General features: G+C 36.6%; 1 protein-coding gene across 1 annotated transcript in view; it reads left to right on the top strand.

Annotated features, from left to right (window-relative positions):
• KCNH5 (potassium voltage-gated channel subfamily H member 5) overlaps positions 1-23,650 on the top strand; it is a 264,845-nt gene that overhangs the window by 7,941 nt on the left and 233,254 nt on the right. The window contains exon 2 of the mRNA XM_026000547.2: positions 15,114-15,237. Within this exon, the coding sequence (XP_025856332.1) occupies positions 15,114-15,237 (124 nt within the window). The remainder of the gene's footprint in view (positions 1-15,113; positions 15,238-23,650) is intronic.

Genomic DNA, 23,650 nt, shown 5'->3' with positions numbered 1-23,650 from the left:
CAAGTTTGACAGAAAATCAAACAACTTACTTGGATTGAGGGGAGAAGTTAATCTTTATCTTAATCTCTTCTGTCTGCGGGCATATTTTTTATTCAGAGGTAACTTAAAGCACAATAAGGTTATTTTCATATATTTATACATTGAGAGAATAGAGAAACTCTTCAAAAGGGGTTAAATGGTCCCAGAATAAAGTCCCCTAAAAATGGACCCCCTCCTTTTGCTTGACCCTTATACTCTTTTTAGTTAATAATTCATTAATGAAAAAATTTATCGAGTGCCTCCTATGTGCTAGGTACAGATGAAAACACTGAGGATGCATAATAAACACAACAATAAAAAAATATATATTTTTCTGTGAGGGGCAGTGTAAGCATTGGTTAGAAGGCATAGGTTCTGCAGGCTTGCATGAGAGTCTTGGGTCTAATGCTTACTAGCTCTATGACTTACTTATTCCTACCTTGTTTTCTCCTCTGTGAAAGACAAGTAATAAGAGTACCTGGCTTATGGTGTTGGAGTGAGGATTAAATGAGGTAATACATACAAAGTACTGACAGTGTCTGGCATATAACAAATACTACATCAATATCAGTGCTTTTAACTAACAGGAATAACTTTATTGTCAGTTAGATATTTAAATCTTGAATGCACCATCTGTAGTCGATGTCTTTAATTCTTGGTCACTATTTCTTTTTGTGACTCTTTCAAATGACTTATGTCTGTACCAAAATGTCAAAATGTCCTAGAAGATTACAAATGAGCATTCTTGTGAATCCAAAGGCCTTTTATTTGTCCATATTTTTTTAACTTTGCAGGGTTTGAGACTATGCTCCGCTACCATCTCCACACACTTGTCTTTCATGACTTTGCACTTTTTCTGGCCCTTTTTCCTAGTTTCACTTTCTATTCCCTTCCTATTCCCTTTCTCCTCTCTTCCTGCCCTGTCCCTCCTTTCTCCTCCTCTCCCCTCTCCTGAAGAATAAACAGTCTTCCAGGTTCAAACTTTAAGCATTTTTCTTATACATCTTCACCCTCCTTTTTCAAGCAAGCTTGTCCTCTGTCATAGTTTAAACTTTATCCTCTCTGTGCCCTAGTTCTGTGTTTCCGATGGCCTACAGCATTTCTCTTCTTGTATTTCTCACAAGTAATCTAAACCCCAGTTGCAGCCAGAATTGAATTTATTATTAGTTTTGGCTTCAAACAAACTCATTTACTTTGCTATTTCCCCATCTCTGTCAAAGGTGTCTTTAATATTTTAGACTTTTAGCGGGATGAGACCTGTAAGTTATTAGAGAACAAATTCATGGTTGCCAGAGGGAAGGGGGTTGGAAGGATGGGCAGAATGGGTAAAGGGGAGTGGGAGATAAATAGGCTTCTAGTTATAGAATGAATAAGTCATGGGAATAAAAGTTACAAGCATAAGGAATATAGTTAATGGCATTGTAACATGCCATGTTACATGGTGACCCATGGTAGCCACACTTGTGGTGGGCATAGCATTAACTTATAGTGAGTCTGAACCACTATATTGTACATCTGAAACTAATGCAACGTTGTGTGTAAGCTACACTCAAAAAAATTAAATTTTGGTCTTTCAGTCTAGAAATCTGAGGGTCTTCTTTGGCTTCCCACTCAGTATAATATTGCTCTTGCTTCCTAACCAGGTTATCAATCCTTGGAGGTAAAAATTTTGCCATGTACTTCTTTTGTACCCCCCTATAAGTGCTGTGTGCAGAGTAAGTAAATTCATGCCGGTTGACTATACTGATTGATGTCAGGGCATGAAACATATTCACAACTGACATCATATGCAGCAAACATATGTAAATACGATGGTCCAAATAAAGAATTATAGGTGGAAAAAAAAGAGCTGCTTTGTTAACTGGGCTCAGAAACAAAATATTTTATCTTTGTGTGAGGAATGAAAGTACATTGTCCTTATTCATTTCTAAAGCAGTCTTTCTCTCTCCTAGAGCAACCACAGTCAAAGTAAGCGGGCAATCTTTCTGAGACTCTCTGGGGGCATTTCTAAGGCTCAGAGAACAGAATTCTTCGCAGAGCAAAGGCATTTGTCTTGATGACACAGACTACTGTCCTGGCTGTAGCCCCTACCCACGGTGAAACCCTGGGCCTCTCTAGGATTATAAGTGCCACCTTGCAAGTCAGTGGAAAGACTCAGCAGAGTCATAAATGTAGTGGATCTTTTCCTGTACCTCATCATAGTAAAAGCTTACTAAATATTCACTTTTTCCTATTTTATCTAGATAAGGTAAAGTAGGGGAGATTTTCTTTATGTTTCTTTTTTTTAACTTGAAGAAACCAAAGAATTAAGTCATTGACATTTTAAGTCATAAATTGAATATGAGCTTAAAGCATTTGTACTCATTTGACCAAAGGCTTACTTATTTGGAGAAAACCACAAAACCCCAAACAAACACCATTCCTTCCTCCAACAAATAACTACTATTTAGGGCCAAAAAAACATCAGTTCTCTTTAGCTCGGTAGCTGGCAGTGCTTGCTGAGGCTGAAGAAGAAGGCAGAAATGTCAGCCTCTCTGTAACTGGCCCAGTGAAATCCGGCCAAAGGAGAGAAATGAATTGAATTTGTGATCTGTATTTTTCCCTTGCACAATTAGCTCTTATGCATAGATAGTAGAAAAAAACATAGAACCATGCTTTAGAAAATTAGATTGTAAATGCATTAAGAAAAGCTCACTTCTGTATTTCTACCAGGTGTGCAAGTTTGTCTCACCTTTTAATTGGAATTCTTCATTAGATATCTAGCCATTACTGTTGATGGTCTTAAAAGGTTAACTCCAAAGAAAATATATAATCCCTTCAGAACAGATGCAGATCATTTGTAAAACCAAGGTTTGTTTATTTGTAGGATTGAAAGATGCTTAAACATTAAATATGTAGTACTTTCCCCCCCATAACCACTTTTTGTTTGATTTAGCTTTTATCCAAGATTATATAATTAGCAAATATTTTATGGATTTAGGTATTTTAAGAAATTTCACTGTAATAAAATTCAGTAAAAGCTTGTCATCATTTACAACAGGGTGAAAGTTTTCTGTTATATTTCAAGACTATGTAACTGTTACTGCAGTTACATTTTGCTTCTAATAATTCTGACCAGTTACTCTTTAGAAACCCATCTTCTCGGGGATCCATGGGTGGCCCAGTGGTTTGGTGCCTGCCTTTGGCCCAGGGCGCGATCCTGGAGACCCGGGATCGAATCCCACGTCGGGCTCCCGGTGCATGGAGCCTGCTTCTCCCTCTGCCTGTGTCTCTGCCTCTCTCTCTCTCTCTCTCTCTGTGTGACTATCATAAATAAATAAAAAATAAAAAAAAATTAAAAAAAAAGAAACCCATCTTCTCAAGAGCAAAATACCAACTATTACAAGTAGAAATTTTGAATTGTTGAACATTCTTTTTGGGTGTGTGGAGAAATACTTTCTCTAGCAAAATTACTATTCTTTTCATTAGAATTTCAGAAATACATGTTAAAGAATCATGCATTTTGAACCACTTTGGCTAGTTGGAAAAACGTTGAAATTAATGCCATCAAAGAAACACAGAAACTTAAAAATGTACCTTTGATCTTGAAGGAGATGAAAAGTGGAGGCATATTTTTATCTTTGATGACAGCTGAACAAGTTTGAATAAATTAACAGATATTTTTTGCATATTTCAAACTCCCACAGTGATGGTCTGCTTAATGTTGCCAATATTATTATATAATAATTAGTCTCATTGTCGAATGTACAAAGTTTATGTGTCTACACACACATGCTATCTTGACATAGAGCTGTAGGGTAAAGGTGTATTTGTAAAAACAGAAAAGATACCAGCCTCAGCCTTATATTCTGTTATTGCCTAGTGGAAGTGAGCAATGCATCTACCAGAAATCAATATTGTGAATGTGGGTATGACATATAAGTTATTAATGCTTTTGTTTAGCCATCTGTGCCAGAATTTTATTTAACCCAAATAACATGTGCTATATGTGCTTCAAGGGATTGTTCTGGGGTTACTGTTATATGAAGCTTAAATTTATCTATAGATATCACTCACCCAGAAGACAAGTTTAAAAAATAATATAGATCCCATGATTTAAATTTACAAGTTTCCAGAGTGCAGGGAAGTCTGCTCAGGGACACCTGATTTTTTTTTTTAAATATAGAATTGTCGGGGATCCCTGGGTGGCTCAGCGGTTTAGCACCTGCCTTTGGCCCAGGGCGCAATCCTGGAGTCCGGGGATCGATTCCCCCATCGGGCTCCCGGCATGGAGCCTGCTTCTCTCTCTGCTTGTGTCTCTGCCTCTCTATCTCTCTCTCTATGTCTATCATGAATAAATAAATAAAATATTTAAAAAAAATATGGAATTGTCAGTTCTTTGAAGAAAACTACCTAGCATGGTCCTTATCTATAATTCTTGACAATATTTAGCATTGTTCTAATAATTGTTGATTATATGACTTTAAATAGGAATCAGAATTTTTATATTTGATTCGATCATTCAACAAACACTTGTGATGAACAAATAGACATGGTCTTGACGGCAGCTTTGTAACATAACTTGAAATCCTGAATTATGATGTCCCCAATTTTGTTTTTCTTTTTCAGGATTGCTTTGGCCATTTTGGGGTCTTTTGTGACTACATGCAAATTTTAGGATTGTTTGTTCTAACTCTATGAAAAATGCTGGGAATATTTTGATAAGAATTATATTAAATGTATAGATTGCTTTGGGTAGTATAGACATTTTGACAATGTTTATTCTTCCAATCTGAACATGAAATGCTTTTCCATTTCTTTGAGGTCACTGATTTTTGGAATATGTGTTCTTTAACTCTTTGAATCAAAAGATTTGGAAGGTGAGGTGCAGCTTGGAGCTATGAGTACCTTCGCTCAGCCCTTCTTCACAGAGGCCAGGGGATCTGGAGAGCAGCTTGAAATGGCTCTCAGCTAGCTTCCTGACCTTCCACCTGCACTGAACATCTTTTTTGGAGGAATTCTGTCCTGGGATTGTAAGGCTTTCAGAATAACAGTGCTGGTTTCTGGGTGGTGTTCTTGTCCAAAGATAAGACTAAATGAACATAATCAGAGAGAAAATCCTGTAAGTTGTCCCCAGAGGCAACTCTTGACCTTGGAAAAACTATGTATTAGTGAAAGTGTTTCATTCAGTGTTTCTGGATTCTTTTTCTAAAGTGCTTTCCCGTTCTCACCCCCACTTGATATTTCCTCTCTTCCTTAGTACTCTAGAATTCTTTCATGTGTCTCATCACTTCCTAAAATATCTGAAAACTCTGTGCTAGTGCTCTGAAATTCATCTCTCTATGGTACTTGCATGAAAAAGTTGAGGGAAGAGGGAAGGAGGGAAACTGAGAGAGAGTGTGTGTTAATCCCCCAAAAGGTATTTCAACTTGTTAATGTCCATAGAATTTCTAGACTACAGAAGGGTATAGTTTTCATAAAAACAAAACAAAACAAAATCTGTCTAATCATGCCAGATACAGATTGTGTTGGAGCAGCTCAAAGGAAAACACTTTTTCCTTGAATTGCTGTAGGAAGGGAAGCAATATCTCCCATGCTTTTATATTGTCATTGACCAAATATAGCTTTTCTTCTTCAAGAGATTTTTATCAGTCAGGACTATTGATCTCATAATTTGTATATGATCTTCTTTAAGAATGGGATTAATACGAGTGGCATAGACTACGGTTATTTTCCAATTTTATCTGAAAAAATGGCTCTTTAAAGAGGAACTGCTTCCTTTATATTCAGACAAAGCAAAACAAAAGCTTAGATAGCAACCCAGAAATATACTGTGATAGGATAGAAAATCTTAGACAGTGAGGCCTGGCTGTGTGTTTGTCTCCCAGCACTCCTTTCTTGTGTGCATGGAGTCCTTCACCTTTCCATGGCCTGCTTTCCCATCCATGAAAAGAAAGAAAGAATGCATAAGATGAGTGCATTCATGGGCTTGAGACTCATCCTGACAATCTCGTTAAAATGCAGGTTCTGATTTGTGAGGTCTATGGTGGGTCCCAGAGTCTGCATTGCTAGCAATCTTACAGATGGTACTGGTCCACACTTTGAGTAGCAAAGTACTATGTCAGTTTCCCAAACCTGGGTGAGTATGGAATTTTCCTTCAGACACTGTATTTTTGTGTTCCATCCTGAGGGATTCTATTTAGTGCATCTGCATTAGAATTTAGAAATCTGTATTTTTGACATTTTTTGACACTCGTGACAGGATTCTTGCAGCCATCAGTATTTGGGGATTAATGCAGCAGATTAGTCCTTCTCCACTCTGGCTGCACATTAGAACCACCTCAGAAGATTTAAAAACAAGTACTGATGACTGGATCTCACCCCAGACCCATTAAAACAGAATCTTTGAGGGGTGAGGCCTAGAATGAGTAACTCCTGGGGCCTCTTCCAATTCCCTTCAACCTCCATCCCAATTAAATGGGTAGTCAAAACTGAGAGAAACTCATAATGATTCCTAGTGGGCCATTTTGAATCAGGGTCTTATGATTTATTTTTTTTACCTTCTAACCTTTGAAGGAAGAGAGCTAGATTGGCCTCAGTTCTATCTCTGAGAAAATACTGGATGGTCTTGAAAGAATAGGAGATGTTTCAGGACTTAGCTTCTTGTAGAGATTCAGTTAAAACTCTGCTCATGTATGGGACACTGGGATGACTCAGTCGGTTAAGCATCAGACTCTTGCTTTCACTCAGGTCATGATCCCAGGGTCCTGAAATGGAGCCTCCCATAAGCCCCATGCCAAGCGCAGAGTCTACTTGTCCCTCTCCCTCTGCTCCTCCAGTTTTTTTTTTTTCTCTCTCTCAAATAAACAAATCTTAAAAAAAAAAAAAAAAAGAATCTGCTTGTGTAGAATTACAGCTTTTGAAATATACTGGACTGCTAACACTGAGTAGGGGTAATGACCTGATTCTTAAGCCTCTCATGCAGGAACATACTATGTATTTGAATCCTTTGGACAGGAAATGTATACAGACATCTTCAAGGACTTAAACAGTCTGGATCCCCAAGAAGGTTGAATTTTCCAGAATTCATGGCTCTTGGTGTGCTAAGAACCGTGAGGACAAATCAGAACTGATTTCCCTGTCAAGATTGATTGATGAATGTCTTAATCTACTTGGGCTACCCTAACAAAATAGCATAAATTGAGTGGCTTCTAAACAACAGAAATTATTTCTCACAATTCTGGAGGTTGAAAGTCCAAGATCAAGGTGCCAGGACAGTTGGATTCTGGTGAGAACCCTTTCCTGGTTGTGGACAGCTGGCTTGCTGTGTCCTCACATGGTGGAGAGCAGAACAGAGGAAGCAAACTCTCTTGTGACTGTTATAGGGAAACTAATCCTATTCATGAGGGACGTTACCCTCATGACCTCATTGAATCTTAACCATATCCCAAAGGCTCTACCTCCCAGTGCCTTCACATGAAAGGTTGGGTTTCAACATATGAATTTTGGGAGGACACAAATATTCAGTTCAGAACAATGAGGATGGTGGTGGTCACCAAGAATTCTCTGCAATTTCCTTAACAGCTTTGTGTTTCCAAAACTTCTGAACTGGTCTCACTTTAAAGATTTGCAACTCATCTCCTTTGCAGGGAAGTTATCTTTCAGTAGGCAGACTGCTTTTCCCCACCATGTTTTAAAGCCAAAGGAAATTAAAATTTTCCAGGAAACAATTTTAATTAATTTGCTATCCTGTTCTTAATGTTTGTTAATAATATCAGATTTCACATTCACTGAAACAGTAATTTTCATGACTATAGGGAAATGGAACAGTTGTATGAATATTTCAAATACACAAATTATGTGTCAGTTAACAGACAAATATCCAAAGGAAGATCCTGGAAAGTTTAATATTTACCAGTTTTCATCTAATTTAGCCTTTGACATGAAAAGGAAATCTGTTTCCCCTTCTTTTGTGCCTCTCCTTCTTCTCAATATTTTATTTTGTAGTTTAGCTTTCAGTGACAAATACAGTTTCATAGGTTTTGGTTTGCAGGATCAACATTTGAATATTTGTGTTTTTTTCTAGTTCTTTGCTTGTATATACATTTACAGAACTCACACCTAGAAAGCTCTCTCTGCATATATGATATAGTTTTCAAGACTCTTGTACATAATAAATAATAAATTATTAGTTTATAAAGGCTTTTTGCTCCAATAGTTGATTTATAAAGATTTTGCTTGCATTACTTTTCATCTCCATAAATTACCCAGAGTGGTAGGTATTGGTTTCTCCAGTTTGTATGTGAGGCAACCAATAACCTAATTAAAACTCCCTAGGCTTAAAAAAAAAAAAAAAACAAAAAAACTCCCTAGGCTTTTCAGAGTAGCTCCTTTGGGAATATTGAGAGGGGAATCCAAGTACGGGCAGAAAGTTTGGGGACAGGGCTTTTGTGATAATTTGATTGTTATGCATATTTACCAGTTGATAACTTGTTATATGAAGTCCCTGGTGCTGTGGCTAATTTTCTCAATTATGGTTTTATAAAACATTCAGAAATGATAAAAGCAGTTCTTATGCTCCTCCATAAACTCAGAGCACATATTGCTAATGCGCAGCTGTTAGGACTTTGAGGTAAGGACTAGTGAACATGCAGTTACTTCACTCTCTGATGGTCTAAATGAATAAAATCAAACTTGAAGCATAAAGATGAGTGGACACCACATTTTCTAGACTATTTGCTTAATCTTTGAGTTGATTTAAAAACTCTCTTTTGAGTTGCTAGGTCTGATTGAACCTGTGAGTAAATACTCTAGTATGTAGCTAACAAATTTCTGAATAGTCTGTATTCTATGATTATTGGCTAAAATCAATACATATTTTGAAAAATGAGATTTATTTTAACTTTGGTGTTTTTCCCCCCCTGCACAACTCTGTCTCCAAGCTAATATGAGAATTAATCCTCCCTGCAGGGAGTTGCTTTAGGACTTCTTCAAAACAGACACAATTTCACCTAGAAAAAGTTGGAATTTGCAAATATATCAGTAAAGAATTAGAATTTAGGGAACCTATATTCTAGATGCTGCTCCTGGAGATTCTGGCTTGGGGAGTCTCTGACTTATTGCAGAATGGAGTTGTTTTCCAGATTAGAGAAAACAGGTGACATCTGTCCCAATGCCTAGCACAGAGTGTGGGTTCTGTTGCTTGAATTTTGTTATTATATACAGTTACTAGAGTATAAGTGAAATAATATATCAGCAATAAATAAATAATCATAGTTAGGCCCTACTGAGCTGGAGTCTTAATTTTCTCATTGTAGAGTTATTGAAAATGGTATGATGGGAGCAGTTCAATATTTTTAATAGCAAAATTAACTAGGAACAATTAGAGCTCCTGCTCCAAATCCTAACAAATGTCTGCTTATGACAGAGGAAGGTCTGCAAGACTTTGGAGATGGTTAGGATGTTGTGAAATATAACCCTTACTTTGGGGATAAAATTGATTTAATGAGTCTTGGCCAGCACACCAAAAAATTGAAATAGAATAAAAAAAGGAGGACATCTCATGTAGTAAGTATTGTCTGAGAATTTTTTTAAGTTCTGTATTTGTGTAGGTACATGTGTGTGCCTATGCAAACACATTTTGAGATACTATATAAAATTGATTTCTTACTATGAGCTTCAACTTAAAAAAAGTTTGAAAACACTGGTTTGCTTAGTTTCTGGGGGAGAGGAAGCCTCCCTCAGTACGAACTTTTATGTTTACATTCGTTCTTTTTTAGAATATTTGTGTCCTATTTCCTGGGATACAGACAATTATTTCAGTCAATAAATAATTACAACTCTTGTAGGTACGGTAGGGATAAAATTCATAATCTCAGGGACTATATTAGCTAAGAAATTAAAAGTAGCTTATATGAAGTATTTAGAGAGGCATTGCATACTAAATTTCATGATATCAATTATATAAAGAGAGATTTCTGCATGAATACATTAATTTATTTATTTATTGTTATAATCAACCAACAAGCAAGCATGTACTATGTGCCAGGCAACGTATTAGGTATAGGGGGAATAAATGGGACCAAATGAGTATATTTTCTGTCTTTATAGAGCTTACAGCCCACCAGGCAGATATGCATTCATCATATAACATGAGCATATAAAAAAAATGCGAACATATATAGAATTGTAACTGCATTAAAGTCTGTGAGGAAGAGGTGCATCATGTATAAAATTATTAGGTATGACCTGATCAGAAGGTCAGGAAACAATACAGAGGTCGTGACAATTAGATCTAAATAACTGCAAGTGTCAATCAGATAAGTAAAGAAATGAATGGTGTTCAGGCAGAGAGAATGGCAAGTTAAAAGGTCCTACGTTGGGAAAGAGCTTGAAGCCAACAAAAATATAAGAAAAATTTGACTGTGGTTGATTTGACAGACTTTGTTCTGATCCCTAGCACCATAGATTAGCTTTGCCTGTATTTAAACTTTATATGAATGAAATTAAAGCTTCTGGCTTCTTTCAATCATTATGTTTATCAGATTCATCCATATGATTGCATGTATGAGTAGTTTGTTCCATTTTAGACCTGAGTAGCTTTTCTTGTATGAATATGTCACAATTTTTAATCCATTCTTTTATTGATGGATATTTACATTGTTTTCAGCTCTTATGAATAAATCTGATATGAACATTTTTTTACAAGTCTTTTTGTTAACATATGTTTTCATTTCACTTGAGTAAATGCCTAAGAGTGAAATTTCTGGGTCATAGCTAAATATTTAACTCTACAAGAAACTATTTTTCAAAGTGATCGTTCCATTTTATATCCTCATTAGTATTTTATAAAGAGTTTCAGTTTTTTGCATTCTCATCAACATTTTGTATTGTTAACCTTTATAGCCACTCTAGTGGTTGAGGAATGATATGTCATTGTGCATTTAATTTGTATTTCCCAGATGCCTGATGGTAGTGAGCATATTATTCTTGTGGTTAATGGCCATTGTATATCTTTTGTGCGATGTCTGTCGAATTATTTGTCCATTTTGTTCATTGGTTCATTTATTTTTTTTTGTAGGATATTTTTTAGTATATTCTGGATAGGGGTTCTTTCTCAGACAGCTGTAGTGTAAATTTTTTTTTCAGAAAAAAATAGTTTTTTTAAAAATAATTTTTTCAGTGGATTTTCTTTTCTTTTTTTTTTTTGACAATGTCCTTTAATGAGCAGCTGATTTTAATTTGATGATATATAATTTATTTATCAACATTTTCTTTTATGGTGCTTGCTATATGAGTCTTGTCTAAGAAATTTTTGTCTTTCTTAAAGTGGCAAAGATTTTATTATCCTTGTCTTTAAGAATATTTTATTTTGCATTAATATAGCTACATTTGCTTTCTTATGCTTAGTGTTTATGTAATGCATTTCCCCATGCTTTCGCTTTTGACTTATCTATGTCTTTATACTTTGAATGTCTTTCTTAGAAATAGTAGACTATCAGTTTCTTTTCTTTGTTTTAAAATCCAGTCTGAAAATTTTTGTTTTTTAATTAGTCTATTTATTCCATTTACATTTAATGTAATGCTTAGTATGGTTAGATTTAGGACTGCCATCCCATGGTTTGCTTAGTGTCTTTTTTTTAAAGACGTATTTATTTATTCTAGAGAGAGAAAGAGAGAGAGAGAGAGAGAGAGAGAGAGCATAGGGGGTGGGAGCAAATGGAGAGGGAGAGAATCTCAAGCAGACTCCCACCGAGTGTGGAGCCCAGTGTAGGGCTTGATCATGAGATCGTGACCTGAGCTGAAATCAAGAGTCAGATGCTCAATGGACTGAGCCATCCAGGTACCCCCTGTTGTTTGTCTTCCATTTTTCCCACCAGCTGTTTGTTTTTACCTTCTTGACTTGTGTGTGCATGTGTGTGTGATGGTCATCATTATTATTATTTTGATTTTTTTTCCCTTTCAGTTAAAACACCTACTGAATTTGTTTTATTGTGATTCTGCTGCAGTGAATTCTTCCTGTTTCTGAACATGTCTTTGCTTTACCTTCCATTCTGAAGGATACCTTTGCTCTACATGAAAATCTAGGTGGATAAATATTTTCCTCTCAGTATTTTAAAGATGTCATTTCATTATTTTCTGGTTGTCTTTGTTTTTCATGATTTGTACGCTATTATCTCCCCCATCCCGTCCCCCCCCCCAACATACTTAAATACTTTTTTTGCTTTGGATGTTTAAAAGACTTTTCCCCCCTTATTTCTTATTTTCAGCTTTACTGTTACCCATCTTTCTACTGTCAGTTTGTTTGCATTTATCTTCTTTGAGTTTCACTAAACTAAGATCTCTAGGTTGTTTGAAAAATTTTAGTCATCCTTTATTCATATAACATTGATGTCCTATTCAGCCTTTTTCTCCCCCCCAGACTCAATTACCTATGTTTTAGACTGCTTGATATTGTCCTATGGAACATCTTTGAATCTCGTTGTCTTTTTGCTTCAGTTTGGAATCATTTGCATTGATATGTTTTGAAATTGTTCTTTCTTAGTGTTCAATCTACTATTAAACCTATCCAATGGGGATGCCTGGGTGGCTCAGCGGTTAAGCATCTGCCTTCAGCCCAGGGGGTGATACTGGAGTCCCGGGATCAAGTCCCACATCAGGCTCCCTGCATGGAACCTGCTTCTCTCTGCCTATGTCTCTGCCTCTCTCTCTCTGGGTCTCTCATGAATAAATAAATAAAATCTTTAAAAAATTAACTAAAAAAATAAACCTATCCAATGGATTTTTTATTCCAGAATGTATTATTTACTTATGTGTTCCAATATTGACCTCTCTTTCTATTGTTCATTTTGTCCCTGGACTATCATAACAGTTTTCTGTTTCTTTACATGCCTAATGGTTTTTAAGTGCATAGTGGACACTGTTCATACATTGTAGAGAGCAGGTAGTTAAATTACTGGTGGGTTTCCTTGATTATGATTTTAATCTTTTTTTTTTTAAGTGTGAATGTATTTTCTACATTTTTATCTTAGTCCCAGGTTATAACCCATTATCTTGGGACTTTTTTCTTATTCCTAATGCATGGCCTTCTGTGACTTAAATGGAGAGCTTGAGTTATCTACCAGGCTTCTCTAACTTGATAGGACTTGAGCTCAGAAATTTGTCTTTTAGCCATGAGAGTTGGTGAAATTTTTACTTACCTCTTACCTACTAGTCATTGCTGGAGTAGACAGATATCTTGTAGTCTCATTTTGTGCATGCATACTTTAAATCATGGAGAAGAATTTAAGGTAGATTTATATATAAATTTATGTCTCTGTTTGTTAAAGGATCTCCCCTTTGACTTCAAGATGTTCTGGCAACCCCAAATTGTGACTTTTGAATGTTTAGTCCCATAAGACTTTTCTTCTTGAGCTCTATCACCAATGAACGGTATAAACTGGAAATTTGCTTTCCAGGAATAGACAGTTAAATGAATATCTTATTTAATGTATCTCTTTTTTTCCCAAGGGTTTGTCTTTTTTTCAGTTTCTGTCTACTTTCAGTTGTTTTTAGTACCTTGAAACAGATTGTTGCCATAATCTGTCCACTGCTTCTAGATTTAGCATCTATTCTGATAAGTTTAAATGGTTGTTACATATTTATTTTTCTTAACATGTAAGTTTTTTAGAGTAAAGATATGTTTTATTGATCTTTATTCTATCCCATTGTTTGTCCCAGAATAGTGCCTTTCACTTAGCAGCTACTTAGCAAATGTTGAATTGCATTGTTATTTTTATGACGACCAACTTTGAGTCAGGATTTAAACTTAAAGTCTTAAACTCAAAAGTTAATTTCTCTTTTTAGGACACTATTTTGCATATGAACTCAAAGGAGGTTTGTTTTTTTTTGTTGATATTTTGAATTTTTTAAGTATAGTATTCCCTTAAATAATTTACTCTTTTCTAATATTGGCTTTTCAATTGAGGTTGATATCAAAAGATACTATTTTTTTTGTATTATGTTTTTTTAATTTAAATTCAAGGTAGCTAACATATAGTGTAGTATGGGTCTCAGGAGTAGAACTTAGTGATTTATCACTTACATATAACCTCCAGTATTCATCCCAGCAAGTGCCCTCCTTAATGCCCATCACCCATTTCGGCCATCCCCCTACTCACCTCCCCTCCAGCAATCCTTTCTCAGTTTGTTCTCTATATTTAAGATTCTCTTAGGGTTTGCCTCCCTCTCTGGTTTGATCTTATTTTATTTTATACCTAAAGCAGAATCACTTCTACATGCAAAATATAAATAAAAAGAGATATTCCTTTTATTTATAATAATATTTCCCAAATTCTGTGTAGAATGTAGTTTAAAATACTATCTTGAATAATTTCATTTTAGAAAAGGACCCTTCAATGTTTTTAAATTTTTTTAAAAGACTTATTTATTTGAGAGAGAGAACAAGGGGGAAGAGGGGCAGAGCAAGAGAATCTCGAGCAGACTCCCCACTGAATGTAGAGCTCTCTGTGAGGCTCCATCTCATGACACATGAGATCATGAGCTGAGCTGAAACCAGGAGTCAGAAGTTTAACCAGCTGAACCACCGAGGTGCCCCTCTTCAATGTTATCTTAAATTAGACTTCTCAAGATCAATCTAATGGACCATTTGTCCCCTCATGTCAAAATTATAATATTATATATAGAATTTTTGGAGCAGTTATACAAATTTGCCTCAATATTATCAAGTTCAGTTTTCTCATTTAGTGGAAAAGTGACTGTAGCCCTAATTTTAATAAAATAATCTGTTTTTGGGGAAATTATTATAGTCATTAACATTTATTTAATATCAACCATACTTGGTTTTCATAGCTTAGAATATACTTGAATGGAAAGAGGTATTATAAACTAGCTTCTTTGCAATGGAGTTTTTGTTTGTATGCAAATCTTATACTTATTGCAGATCTCATTTGATAATCATGTTAACTGATTATGTCAATCTCAAGAACAGGCTTTATTATTTGTACCATAACAAACCATAGTTGCATTTGTTTATGAATTTATCTTTTTGTTTACTTGAAAGGAGTACCTCGTTAAATGAAGCTAAAAAAACTTCCTTTTCCTTCTTTCTTCTTTAGAATCGAGTTTCTTACTGGGAAATGCCCAGATTGTGGATTGGCCTGTAGTTTATAGTAATGACGGTTTTTGCAAACTCTCTGGATATCATCGAGCTGACGTCATGCAGAAAAGCAGCACTTGCAGGTAGGTAATAGAACATCTTAGGAACTTTTCTGAAGTTTAAGTAAATGCTGAATGTGGTTAAAGTCTAAACTTACAGTAGTCCTCCACTTGACCCCGGTTTTGCTTCCCTGTGGTTTTTACTTCCCTGTGGCTTTGCTTCCCTGTGGTTTCATGCTTCCAGTTGTTTGTTACCCACAGTTAACCACTTCCAGGAGCAGATGCTCCTCCTGGTTGGCTACATCATTCACCTCATTTCATCTCATTTCCTACAAAATGCTATGTTATTTCCTATGAAAATGCTCCGCATTTTCTCATTTTACATCATCAAAAGAAAGGTGAGTACAATACAATAAGATGCTTAGAGAGAGACCACATTCATATAATTTTTATTACAGTATATTGTTATTAATTGTTCTTTTATTATTAGTTATTAGTTATTATTGTTAATCTCTTCCTGTGCCTAACTTATAAATTAAACTTTATCATAGGTATGTATATATAGGAAAAAAATAAGTTTATACAGTGTTATGTACTATCTGAGATTTCAGACACCTATGGGTGGGTGTCTTGGAACAGATCCTCCCCAGGGAAGGGGAAACTCCTGTGCTTAGACTTTTTGTGATATTGGGATTTTCTTATAATAAGAAATATATATTTTGGGGGTGCCTGGTGGCTCAGTCAATTAAGCATCTACCTTCTGCTCAGGTCATGATCCCAGGGTCTTGGGATTGAGCCCCATATCAGTCTCTCTGCTCAGTGGGAAGACTGCTTTTCCCTCTTGTCTGCCTGTCCCTCCACCTACTTGTGCTCTCTCATTCTCTGTCAAACAAATGAATAAAATCTTTAAAAAAAAGATATATATATTTGGCCTTTGATGTGGTTCCTGGCTCCAGTCTTTTAAAACCCTTGGAATTTCCTGTGATAAGAATGATAAATGTGCCCTTCTTTTATGTTAATGATGATGTTTGGAAAGCCCTTAGTTAACCTTAGTTTAAAGGCTATTGCATCCAGGTGATCGGAGGGTTGAACCTTTCAGTACTCCAGCCCCACAACCTCCTAGCCTCTCTGGAGAGGATGGGCCTGGAGGTTGAATTAATTGCCAATGGTCAAGAATCTAATAAATCATGAGAGCTTCTGAGTTGGTGAAATGTGGAAGTGCTGGAAGAGTAGAGCACCTGGAGACAGCGTGGAAGCTCTGTGCTTCCCCCCATACCTTGCCTGTGTATCTCCTTGATCTACCTGTTCCGGAGTTATATCCTTTTATAATAAACCAGTGATCTAGTAAATAGACTATTTCTCTGAGCTCTCTGTGCTGCCCTAGCAAATTAATCAAACCCAAGAAGATTGTGGAAACCTCCAGTCTGTAGTTGATGGGTTAAAGTACAGGTAACAACCCATGCTTTCAACGGGTGTCTGGAGGGGGAGTGGAGGGTGGTCTTGTGGGACTGAACCCTTAACTTGTGGAATTACGCTGTCTCCGGATGGAGTGTCAGAATTCAGATAAATCGTAGGACAACTGTGACCCAACCAATTCGAGTTCATTCTCTGATGAGTCAGAAACTGCACCAGGTGGAGCTGTCACACAAAAACATAATTTGAAGCAAATAAGGACATCACGGGGAATGGCTTCCAAAGCCTTGACTCCCCGACCCAGGGTGAATGGATTCCTTTTACTTAGGGTTAGGATGACTTTTTCGTTAGGGAAGCCTTGTCATCATGGGCAGAGGAGCACACCTTGTATGTTATGTAAATGAGGCTTGTGCTCCTCCCCGGGCAGGGATTTTAGTACTTTAATGACGTCAGAGTGGTGGTCCATCATTTTGGAGGCCATGGCACGGTCCATCTGCGCAGGCGCGGGGCAGAGGTTAAGCTCCACCTGGTCCCTGTGATGAGCTGCCTGGAGGCCTTGTCGGGGCAGCAGCTTTCGCTGGAGGGGCGGTTTCGCTTTGCCTCTGCATTCGCCCGAGTTAAGAGGTAAGCTGGAAAGAAGAGCTTAAGGGAAAATAGGGACAACGGTGGGTGAATACAAGCAGGTGGGCAGTAAAGGTCAGGTCTTGCGGTCTAGCTGGTGATACCACCTGCTGGTATCCCAAGAATTGATTGTTGGTGTGGAGACTGTCACTCCCCTTCCCCACCCCTCCCCCATTGGCACTACAGTCTATTTACTCCTATATAAAAACTGTAGAGTAAAAATTATATTAGAATACGAAGGAGACTAAATTGTCAGTGGAAATATATAGCTTAAGAGCCATTAAAGGGAGCTTGTGCAAAGAAAAAGATTTTTGTATATCTGTAAATCTATTAATTCATTCAGTAAATATTTTTTGACTCTGATGAGCCATGAACTATTCGAGGTGCTAGTGATCAAAGGAGCATCCTCTAGCAGAGAATCACTGATGGCATCACATCAGCACTTCTTGAGCTGCTAAAACTGTCTTGAACAGAGTAAACAGCCCCCCAACCAAGTAGGACATAATTCACAAACATTTAGAGAACATCAAAAAAGAATTTTTTTTAAAAGATTTTTATTTATTCATGATAGAGAGAGAGAGAGAGGCAGAAACACAGGCAGAGGGAGAAGCAGGCTCCATGCAGGGAGCTGGATGTGGGACTCGATCCTGGGTCTCCAGGATCACACCTGGGCTGAAGGTGGATGCTCAACTGCTGAGCCACCCAGGCGTCCCCCCAGAAAAGTTTTTACATCCTGTGTAAATCACACGTGCTTTGTAATGTTGGTACGTTGTACCATTGCTATTTTGTTTGGCTTATGTAAAACAAAATCTGGTATTTATATTATTTCAAACAATTCTTTCTAAAATAGGCCGTATCTGTGCATTTAAAGAGAGTATTATGAAAAAAGATCATATAAAAGATAAGGAAATTCTATAAAAGAACCAATTTAGATCTGAAAAATTTTTCACAATATTTCAGTAGGGCCAGATGGGATGTTTTTCCTTGACTTAATTTTTCTTCAAAACTCTCACTTAACTGAGCACCAAAATCATGTTATTTTGGAACCATGAGGGATCTGAATTATTTTCTACTCCAGATACTTTGTTTTTCAGAGAAGAAAATTGAGGTAGAGCTATGTTTAAGGACTTGCCCAGGAAAATATAGTGATTTATTTATCCTTTTTTTCTATATATTTACGCTGAAAAGAAATAGAAAGATATATATGCATATATTCTGCATCTTCATGGAAGCCAGGATTTCATGTTATACCAGTGAATCTAAACCTGCCTACGCATACAAATCACTTGGAGAGGTTTTGCACAACACATATTCCCAGACCTCACCTCTGGGAATTACTTATTCAATTAGAATCACCCAAGGTGCGAGGTGGGGGCAGGTAACAAATCAGTACCTTTAACCATCAGCTCAGGTGATTCTGATGTTTAGCTAGGTTTGAGAAATAGTTTGTTCAAAAGTCTTCTTCACTTATCTGGTTTCCACAATTCTCATTTTTCTCTCTAACTTTGTTTTTACATTCAATCTTCACTTCTAGGTCTGAAATGGGTAAATGAGAGTGGTGGGAAGTTGCCTTTTGTAGCACTGGTACCTTTGCGCCTTTTTCTTCTGTTAGGTGAATATTAGCTCCTAGGTTGGCTCTGCTACTAAGGTGTGTGTTCTAAGTTCTGAGAGGGTGAGGTCTGTATTGAGCTTCTCTGTTCCCTTATGCCTCAGCAGGCTTTAAGTTAGGAAAAGGCTAGTTTTAATGTTACTTATGCATCTGGCTCTGTAGAGAATTCCAGGACTGTAAATGCTTCCATACCCATTTCTTCTTTTTGTACTGTGGACATCCCATTATCATGCCATGCCTCTTTCAGATGCTATCTTCTGCCTGAAGGTATTTATGATTCCCTCAACAAGATTTTCCTCCTCTGACTCCCTTGTGGTTCATTATTTGGCATCATCATCTGGCCTTAAACTAGCCTACCTTATCCCTTGGGGTTTTCATTGCAATTGTTTTTGTGATTTTTGAGATATATTGCCCCCTAAAAGAGCTGCTTTTTTTGCTCCCACCATCAGTGTCAGATTATAAATGTCTTTAAGGTGGATATTTCATCTTGGTCACTTTTGTATGCACTTAAGGACATAGCTCAGTATTTCGTGTTTGTATTTGTTGAATTAGATTGGCTTGTGTTGCAATAAACCCTAACCTATGTCTCACATTCTTCTGTGTAACATGCTTTTGTTTATTGTATTTCATCCCAAGTGTTACCAGTATTTAAGGTGGGTGAGAGAGTGGAGAGTTTTGGATTATGTTATACATTTTTACTGTGGGAAGAAGTATGCAAACCTTCCCCCAGCTCTTCTTCACTATTGCTAGAGATGGCATTTTTAAAATGATAATATTCTTTTTTTTAAAGCCTTTAAAAATAAGGATTTATTTATTTATTTGAGAGAGAGAGAGCATGCCAATGCATGTGCACGAGTTGGGAGGAGTAGAGGGAGAGAGAGAATCCACAAGCTGACTCCTTGAGGAGCCAGAAGCCTGATGTGGGGCTTGATCTCAAGACCCTGAGACTGTGACTTGAGCTGAAACCCAGAGTTGGCCTCTCAACTGACTTAGCCACCCAGGTGCCTCTGAAATGATAATATTCTTAATGTAAACAATTATTACTTGATTGCACAAAACACCCAGTGTGTTTTGCTGATCTAAAATTTGCAACCAGTTCAGTGCCTTTACAGAACAATGAAGACTAGCATCTGATACATGGGCTGAGGATATTTGAACCTTATCAGGTTTTCTTATAGGCTTTATTTATTTTAGTGCACTCCCCTTTAAACCTCCTCGTCTCCTTTTAAAATTAAACTCTGCCCATTTTATGTTTACTGCAGCATTTTTTAGAAGAATAAAGTCTTAGAAATAATCAAAATGTCCAGTAGTAGGTTTGTTAAAAAATATGGCAGAGCCTAACTTTCTAAATCGTATGTTGGAAGAATAAGACACTGAAAGAAGCTAACAACATATTTTTTAAGAAAAAAAAAAAATCAATCAACCAACCAACCAACCAACCAAAAAAAAAAAAAAAAAAAAAAGAAAAAACAGTTCAAAGAACAGTATCTGCATTATGTTATTCTGATTTTTTTTACATATGGCTTTTTTCTATTTCCTTTATGAATCTATAAAAACCTTTGAATATCACGGACATGGAAACAAGAAGGAAAGAAAACATTATATACACATATAGAAATGCATTATTAAAGCTAAGAGTTATTATAAAGTTTGAAATAACCAGAATTCTAGTTGGAGATAACTAATTTGACACTGAGGATAGCCTTACAAATAATTCAAAGGATTTTACTGATTTTAATAATGAAAAGTTTTAGGCAAGCCTAACATTAGAAACTACAAATCAGTGAACATCAGTTTGTGAGGAAGCAGTATGACATTTTATATGCTAAAAAAAACCGCATCTTTTTATGCAACTTGCATAGATGGATTAGAGTAGTGACCAATAAAAATTAATGTTCTATATTTAAAGTACTCAAATATGAGTTGTTCAGGAACATGAAAAATATTAAGTTGTGATTTTACATTATCAAAAGGCTAATATTTAGTTCTTCCATTTCCTTGTTCCTTCTTTGCACTTCCCAGTTGGTCACCCATTAGACCAGGTGCATGGAATTGAATTAAACATTCTCCTCAGTTTGTCCCAATAGCATTATGATCCCTCTGGGCAAAGTCTCATTTTATTTTATTTCTTTTTCTTGTCTTTATTTTTTTTCCCCTTCATTCCCTCCCCCTTCCTTTGCATAGTTATTCCTTTTAGTATGTTTATTTCATGTCTTACTAATCGATCCTCCATTTGTTTATTAAAGGCCTGTATCCTTGAAATGAAGTTACTTTGTGTTTGTTTTTAAAATCTACATAATTCATACCATGTGGTAAGATTGATAGTTTCTTACTGGTTTTACTCAAAATTATTATGTTTTTGAAATGTTTTTACATTGCCATATGATAATCTATTTCATTATGTCTGACATTGTATAGTGCTCCAGTGTCTTCACAGCCTTCTATTTTATTATCCATTCTAGTAGTTGTGAGCTGCAACTTCTGACACTTTGCTCTGTTCAACCACAAATAACCTTAATCACATCTTCTTGTGGCCCCATGTGAAAAATTGTCTGTCTCTATACCTAGAAATAGGATTGCTGGATAGTATAATGTGTGCAGAATTTGTAGATTAACTGCTACCAGATTTCTGTCCAGAGTACCTTTCTGTTTCCACTCCTAGCAGACATGAGGGAGTGTTATTGTTGTCCTGCATCCTTGTACTTCATAATAGTGTATACATTTTTATTTTTTTGAAGATTTTATTTATGTATTTATTTGAGAGAGAGAGAGAAAGAGTACATGTGTATGCAGCAGGAGGAGCAGAGGGGAAGGGACAAGCAGACTCCACGCTGACCATGGAGCCAGACTTGGGGCTTAGTCCCAGGACCCTGAGCTGAAATCAGGAGTAGGACACTTAACCAACTGAGTCACCCCGCCCCCTCTTTCTATTTTAAAAAATGTGATGTGTGCTAGGTACCATCATATTTTTGTTTTGGCTAAAATTTCAGAAAATATTCTAATGACACCTCAGGAATGGTAGGAATTTCAAATCTAGTCCATTTTATTGTCTAATAATTGTGTTTCCAAGTGTGTGGACTGTTTTGCAATTCATTGAAGGACACAAAATGTATTGCATAGTTAAAAAAGCTTGTAAGTTTTGGGGGGATGCCACTTAAAGCATCTGATCTTATCTCATGACCCTGCCCCCCCACAGGATGTCCTGACATTCTAGACATCAAGACATCCTTATCATAGGTTGGCTGAAAAACACTTCAGCATTTTACCTTTCATTAACCTGAGATTTCAAAAAGTTCCTTCTGTTTTTTTTGTTTGTTTTTGTTTGTTTTTTTACATGGGCAAGAAGAGCAATAATATAGGTAGGGAAGATTGCAGTATGTAGATGCTTTCAAATATATATATTTTTTTCTGGGAGGCTCATTAATATTCCTTTACCCAAGCCATCAAATTAGACAATGAAGCAATTAAGAGACATTTTATTGGATGTATTTCACAAGTAGTTTTATTAACACAGGGTCATCTCAGCCAGCAAGAGCACATTACACATGATGGATGTCAGTTTGGTTCCATTTGGCTGAGGGCTCTGCTTCACACGGTGGCTGGGAAGGAGTGTTGGAGAGCAGAGGTGCCTCAGTGATGTTACATTCCAAAGGTTAGAGATGTCCAGTGCTCTCCCTGGTTTCCATTAATTACATGCCATGGATCTACCATTTATGACTCTATCTAAAACCGTTTAAGCTCATATAAATTAATGGGTTGTGAAACCTTTTGGTTACGATTCACTGTATAAAGTAATGCTTTGATTTATTCCAAAATTACCTTTTTCAGATTTTGAAAGCTGTATTTGTTTGTAAATTTTCCTCCTTACTCCTCCTCCCCTTCCTTCAAGCTTCTTACTTTTTAATCATGTAACTATAGATTTGAGCCCATTCTCCCATTAACTTTTGTGATAATTTTATTCTTGTGGCTGATTCTGAGTGAGAGACCACATTTACCAACTACATTAAGTCAATCTGTGTGGTTTCTGTGTTGAAGCATTTGCGAAGCCATGAATTACAGCCTATAGATAATATTATTCTTTTTGCAGTGACTGAATTTGGTGTTTTAGTCCAGGATCATTGTTGACCATTAGGAAGATAGATTGGCAGAACTCATGAATAGGTTATATATATATTTTTTTGTTTGTAAGGTTCCTTTCTCTCTTGGAAATCCATCAACATTTATAGGCATCCTTGCTCGTAGGTATCATAATGAGGCTTGTTTGTAAGATTTCATTGGTAGAACAAGGGATCCAAGAATAAGTAAATCCTGCTATCAACCAAGGCCACTTGTCCTTAGAAATTTTCTAGGGCAGAAAATACATGAAAGGTATACTGGCCAATGCTCAGGCAAGCTGGATTTAGCTTGGGCCAGGCCTTAGGAAAACTTCTCCTCTATTCCCAAGACCAGATTTTACCACCAGTTAGTTGTGTGGCAAGAAAAGTGGCCAGAATATTCAGGAGCAGGCCCGGAATGGATTTGTGCTCCAACCTCATGGGCTCATAAAGAAAGAAGACACACAAAATGATGTATGTATCCCTTTAAGGCACAGTGACCCTGTGTATTAGCAAGCATGGCCCAACCCCTGTTCTAGAATTGTAGAGCTGGAGAGTAGTAGGGTTGAGGCTGAAGGGGCTTGCTTCTAACCTCACCCATAAGAAGCATTCAGTCATAATTCAGCCATTGTAGAACACATTATAATTTGTGACTTAATGTGCATTATCTTTTTAAAGCCTTTACCCTCTGAAGTATATGAACATTATTATTATTTTATGTATGAGAAAACTGAGAGTCAAAGCAATTATATGTCTTGCC

The sequence above is a fragment of the Vulpes vulpes genome, chromosome 6, assembly GCF_048418805.1.
Source record: "Vulpes vulpes isolate BD-2025 chromosome 6, VulVul3, whole genome shotgun sequence".
NCBI classification, from domain to species: Eukaryota; Metazoa; Chordata; class Mammalia; order Carnivora; family Canidae; genus Vulpes; species Vulpes vulpes.
This window is presented reverse-complemented; position numbering and strand designations above follow the sequence as displayed.